The sequence below is a fragment of the Peromyscus californicus genome, unplaced genomic scaffold (genome assembly GCF_007827085.1).
Source record: "Peromyscus californicus insignis strain IS unplaced genomic scaffold, ASM782708v3 Scaffold_11__1_contigs__length_118956290, whole genome shotgun sequence".
In the NCBI taxonomy this organism is placed as follows: domain Eukaryota; kingdom Metazoa; phylum Chordata; class Mammalia; order Rodentia; family Cricetidae; genus Peromyscus; species Peromyscus californicus.
In genome coordinates, this window is record NW_026294402.1 from 67,879,311 (window position 1) to 67,885,310 (window position 6,000).

Consider the following 6,000-nt stretch of genomic DNA (forward strand, 5'->3'; position numbering starts at 1 on the left):
ATAAAATATAAACAACAAACAAATAAATAAATATCTACGTAGATACCTAAAGAGCCTTCTCTTAATGGTCTGAGGAAGCAGAATATTACAAGGAAGTGTCACCAGAGGGTGCTACTTCGTGTCTTTGTCAAGACTTGTGGTTTCTTTGTGTAGCCCTGACTGTCCTGGAACTCAATCTGTAGACCAGACTGTCTCAAACTCACAGAGAGATCCACCTGCCTCTGTCTCCTGAGTCCTGAGATTAAAGGCGTGCGCCACCACTGCCCGGAGACCTTTGTCTTCTTTAGACATTAAAAACCTTTGTGTACTTCTTGCGATAAACTCAGATCTCTAATTCTGGGGTGTTTTCCCTTTGTATTTCCTCAGGGAGGGACTGATCTGATCATCAATAGCTATGGTCCTATAATTAAAAACAACACCAAGAAAAAGTGGCTTTTTTTCCAAGACACCAAGAAGATGAAAGTTGAACAGGTAATCCACCCGTGGGAGAATCCTTTTCTGTCCATGACATAAGAAATGATGATTGGAAGGAATAGGAAAACGGGAGAATGTAAGTGAGTCATCTTGGGCCGACCAGGTTCTTCTCTTCCGGCAGAGGAGAGCTGTGTTGAGTGACCGCCGAAAGGTCAGTTGAGATTGTCCTGATTCTAGTCTGTGAAGAGCAGTGGTGAATGACAGCCGGGAAGACAGGGGGACAGTACTCAGGGATGTCGTTTTCAGTGGGCCGTGAGGACTGTAAGAAAAGAGAGGGACGTGAGCTCGTGTCAAAATAACCATAAGTTTTGGGTATTTTGTTTTAAAGATTTTTAACTTTTAATTATGTGTGTGTGCCTGTCTGAGTGGATATATGTACATGAGTACCACCCTTGGAGGCCAGAAGAGGGTGTTGGATCACCTGGAGCTGGAGTTAGAGATGATTGTGAGTCACCTGGTGTGGGTGGTAGGCGCTAACCTCAGGTTCTCTGCCAGGGCAGTATGTGGTCTAAACCACTTAGCCGTCCTCCAGTCCCACCAAGGAAGGCTTTAGCATTCCGGTTGGTAGAGCAGTTCAGAAATGCTCCCAGCTGCCTGTGGGAACCACTGACCCCAGCAGTCCATTCACAGTGGAGACCTTTGGTCCGTGCACGTGGACTGTGTGGTGTTTCATCGCTACCTTATCTGTTTCTGCCTAGACTCCAAGAAGATTTACTCAGCCCGTCTGCTTTTACCAGCCAGGCACCACCGTGCTCATCAGCGATGAGGACTCCCCCAGCCCCCCAGGCCAGACCACCGGCTTCCCAAGACCCTTTGGGGCTGCCCTCGACACTGAGCATTCAGCAAACAGTGAAGGCAGCCACGAGACGGGGGATTCTGGAAGGTTCTCCCACGAGTCCAATGATGAGATACACCTGTCCTCGGTCATCAGCGGCACACCCCCCACCCCGAATTCCCTCGCCGGTGGTGATGCTGATGGAGCTGGTGTGCTGAAGAAGCACGGAGACCCTGCGGGGCCCTTGCCAGATGAGCAGACTTCCTCCTCAGCCCCACAGCCACCGTCTGCAGGGCCGCGCTTTGCTGCCGAGGGGTTTCCCATCTAGACAGCCATGCTCAGGGATTCACAAGCATCTGTTCGAAGGACAATGAACAGGGAGCCAAAGCCTGTGAAAATCTTGACGTCTTAACTGTTTATTGGTTTTTGTTTTTTTGTTTTTTTTTTAATCTCTTAAAAAATTTTTTTAATTATTTTTAAGCGCACGAATTTTGAATGTTTCAACTGTCAACAATGTGAAAAAGGGCAGTCAGGATGCTTGACTGTGTTCTCAGATACATCACTGGAGCGGAGGGAAGACTGCCCGAGCCCTCTGCTGAATAGCTACCTCAGTTTGCTGTTGGCGGACTCTGAAGAGCTGTGCTGCCTCCTTCAGTGCTGGTTTCTCTGGGCGGCGGCAGAGTCAGCGGGACTTCCTAGGGACGCCGCCGCCGCCGCCGTGTGTCCATTGTGTGTGTGATGTGTGTGCCTGAGGAGCCCGATGGGTAGATGAGGAAGAATGTTGATCTGAAGCTCTGTTTTTTTGTTTTTTTGTTTTTTTTCCCAACTGTGACATCTGCGTGATTTGGATAATGTTAAGACCTCTGGCTGTGAGGAGAAAATTCGGGACTATATTTATTTGAATGGATGAAACAAATATGTCTCTTTGGAGAAGAGAACCATTCCATAGCATATAGGAGAACATAGCCTTGCCAGGCTGTTGGGATTGGAGCACCAGGTCGGGAGTACTGTGCTCCAGCCCAAACCAGCCTGCCTTCAGCCTGCAAAAGCCACCTCCACTTGGCCCCACAGTCCGTCAAGGGCCACGCTGTCTCTTTGGTGGAACATCTTCAGAGTTTCCAAGCTAGCTGCGAAACACAATGTAGAAAAGTGGATTTTTTTTTCTAATGGTTCAGATTTTCTCTTTTAAAATCCCAGTTTGGCTTCAAATGGTGGAGACGTGTCATGAAGTCTCAAGAACGAAGATCCACGAAGCAGTAGACTATAAGATGAACTTGTGGTTTTCATAACAGCAGTGCCTTCCAGTATATATTGTGAAAATTTTTGCCTTATACCTTTTTAATATTCATGAAGATGTTTAGGAAAAAGGGTACCAAAAATTTGCCTTAACAAAGCTTGGGTCTTACCGATAGCTCTTTTGCTACCTGGCACCTTGTTGGTGATGTTCTCTTTTTGAAGCGCGCAGGATTGCCCCGGGGACATTGTACCCCACCACCCCAGCGGCTAAGCTCTTGGCTTACTGTCCCACTCTCCAGGAGTGAGTTCATCCTCTGCCTGGTTTGAAATCAGCAAGTTGTTGACTCAGCCCCTTAGAGCAGGGCCTTCTCAGTCCTGAGGCATCAACCTAGGGGCTGAGCCGCATGGGAGGGACAAAAAATGAGAGCCGCGGAAGAGAGGCACGTCCTCAGCCTTTCAAAACCGTGGGTTTGGCCCTCCCCCCAGGTTTTTTGGAAATGGCTTTTGAGTTGCATTTTAAAGGAAGGACCCTCTGTGGGTTTTTTCCCTTGAAACCTTCCCTCTACAGATGGAATAGGTCCTGACCAACGGGGTCCTAAAGTCAAGGGAACGGCTGGATAATCATCCTGGGGTCATCTGTCTCGATGACCCTGCCACGGTTTTTTCATTGTGATTCTAAGTTTTGTGCCAAATTGGACGCGCTTAGAACCCGATCCACGAGGTGGGCCAGCTGCCACTTCTGAGCACAGTTCTGTCCCTCTCCTTGTGTTGTGGGCTTTTCGGCAACTTGGGGGGGGGGGGGCAAAGAAAGAAAGAAAAAGAAAAGAAAGAAAAAAACAGAGCTTTAGGTGAACAATGGGAGGCAAGAAAGCCGGCCTGCCCTGCCCGCGTGCTCCTGTTTATACTACCTCCTCTTAAAAGCTATTCTAGTGTTACCGTTCTTTCCTGTACTCAGGGAATTTTTCTGTTGTTTGTTTGTTTTGTTGTTGTTTGTTTGTTTTGTTTCTCTTGAGCTCATGACACATGGGCGGGTGCATTGACAGGGTATGGTGTTGTTTGGTTCAGTAGAAGTCTGTGGGCCAACTTCTATCAGTATCTGAAACGGAGAGGTCCGAGGGGATCGGCTGTTCTCAATCTTCAAAAGCAAACAGAACGGAAAGGTGAGACTTCAGGCTTAGGGCCACACACACACACACACACGTGAACTGTGTTCCCTGCCTGGGGCGTCTGAAAGGGTGTGAGGGGACACTGTCCCAGAAGAAAGTGCTGTTTGTTGATGAATAGGCCCTTAGTTCCAGTAGACCTTTAGCTTGTAACTATTTGCTAGTTCATTTTTTAACCTTCCATTCTATTCTTATGCAGTCATAATTCTCTTACCAAAGAATTTCTAATAGAAAATGAAATGTCTATTATAATTACCCTAAATTGAGTTCACTAATAACAGCTATGAATAGACTCAATTGCAAGTAATTTCTAACCCTAAACTGCAGGGTTTATATTGATAGTTACAGTTACTTAATTAGACTAGTGACATTAACTACACTGTCACCAGAATGTTTAAAATACGTTGTAATTTCCTCACCAGAAGATGTTACAAAGTGTTTCAACTGTAGGGCTTTTTTTTTCATTCAGCGAGTAAAGAAATCTTTAACTCTATAGTATTAATGTATTTCAAATTCTTGAAATTACTTGTTGGAGAGAAAAAAAAAACAAATCTTACCACTAAAATAAATATTTTGATCTCATAGAATAAGGTATTTAATGTTCAACAGAGGCTCTCAGCTTGGTGAAAGCAAGCTTCTTTGAAGTCTGAAGTATGAAATTCTAACTAAAGTGTGAAGGTTAGCATTTCTTTCTCATGGTATTATTTCTTCATCATATTTCAACTCCAAATAAGCTGATATGCAAACTGGTAACTGTTTCATTTTCCAAAGACATATTTGTTAGAAGTGCTGATAACCTGGCTGTCATTTTTAATGTCAAATATTACAATATACTGCTCATCGTTATTTTCATACCAAAGACCATTAAAATATATAATTTAGCCTGTAAGTAAAGATGAGCAGATTTAAAATAAATTTATTTAGAAGAAGCAGATAGGGAATGTAGCATTAGTGGCAAAAAGAAAATCCCGAAAGACTAAGTTTACATAGTTAAAGGCAATACAGTCATAGTGGTATTTATCAGTGTTTTTATCTGAATACTTTATATCCGCAAATTAAAAAGAAATTAAAAACCAAAGATATTTAAGGTTACCTCCGAATATAGGGAAATTTAGCTGTACATTGAACTGTTGTTTGTTGTTTTTATGTTAATGAAATCTCTCTCCAGAACCTCTCCTCTGTGTCCAGAGGGCATCCCAAGGATTTTCAGTGAAATCTGCTGGTTCAACCACAGGGATATTCTTGCTAAATGGTGTGATGCTTCCATAAGAGGCCATGAGTGTGATGGGTCAACAGATACAATAACATCAGGCGCCTCTGTTACTGGGTACTATGGGAACCCCTAAATCTGCCTGTATAATCTACACTCTTGTGTAAAGTCATTCTCTGGTGATTCAGGAAGCTTGAGGAAGGCAAATGAAACGAGCCACTGTTTGGGTGGGCAGTGCTTTGAGTTAAAACGTGGTCCCTAAATTGTAAGGGTTTCATTACATCAAAGAAGCTGGGCTTTCTATCTCAAATGGAAACCTGGATTTGTGAAGAATGGCTTTTTTACAGAGCCTAGAGATTTAAAAAAGACAGATTTATCCATTAAATGATTTTTTTGGAAAGTAGCAAGGGAATTAGACGCTGCTGACATGCTACAGGCTTTCCTACCATTACCTCAAACATAAGCACGCCAGCAATGTGGCAGTGACTGGGGTGTGATCACGTCTGTGCTTTCTGGAGGGCTTCTGCAAAAAAAGAAAAAAGCTCCGACGACTCAGGAGCACTGTTCAAAGTCCTCAGTGAGACACCGTTGGAAACAGTTCTTCAGGTCATCAAAAGCTGACATGGTACACTCCTTTAATCAACAGCCAGGAAGGATAGGCAGATCTCGGTGAGTTCCAGGCCTGCCTGCTCTACATAGCAAAATAAGGAGGGTTGTTATTCTAGGAAACGTTACCATACATGGGTGGGTCAGGGACTGTTGTGACTCATGATTCGCTTCTGTACATTTGCATATCATCAGATGTCCATTTTGCAAACCAGATGTGGAAAAAAAAAAGTTTGAACTGTATTGTAAAGAGCTGTTACTATTTTTGAGGCCAACCATGTGTTTTGCAGATTTCTCTGCCTGAAAATGTACTACATGTGTCTCTGATAAAATTGCTGTGGTAGAAGTCAAAAATCACTCCTGCCATCTGTGCGCACAGAGCAGTGGGTTCTGGGGACTACCATGCACAGCCGCTCCTCTAATTGTGAGTTTTAGTGATGTGTGGAAGGCAACCAACCGTAGGTCTGTGCTGGGTTGTCTATGCTCAGGATAGAGGTTCACGGGCTAATGCAATGTGTGTGTTGCAGGCTTTTCTA

General features: G+C 44.3%; 1 protein-coding gene across 1 annotated transcript in view; it reads left to right on the forward strand.

Moving 5' to 3' along the window:
- Prtg (protogenin) overlaps positions 1-3,285 on the forward strand; it is a 108,362-nt gene extending 105,077 nt beyond the window's left edge. The window contains exons 19-20 of the mRNA XM_052714155.1: positions 367-471; positions 1,173-3,285. Of these exons, the coding sequence (XP_052570115.1) occupies positions 367-471; positions 1,173-1,577 (510 nt within the window). The 3' untranslated portion in view covers positions 1,578-3,285. The remainder of the gene's footprint in view (positions 1-366; positions 472-1,172) is intronic.
- The last annotated feature ends 2,715 nt before the right edge of the window (positions 3,286-6,000 follow it).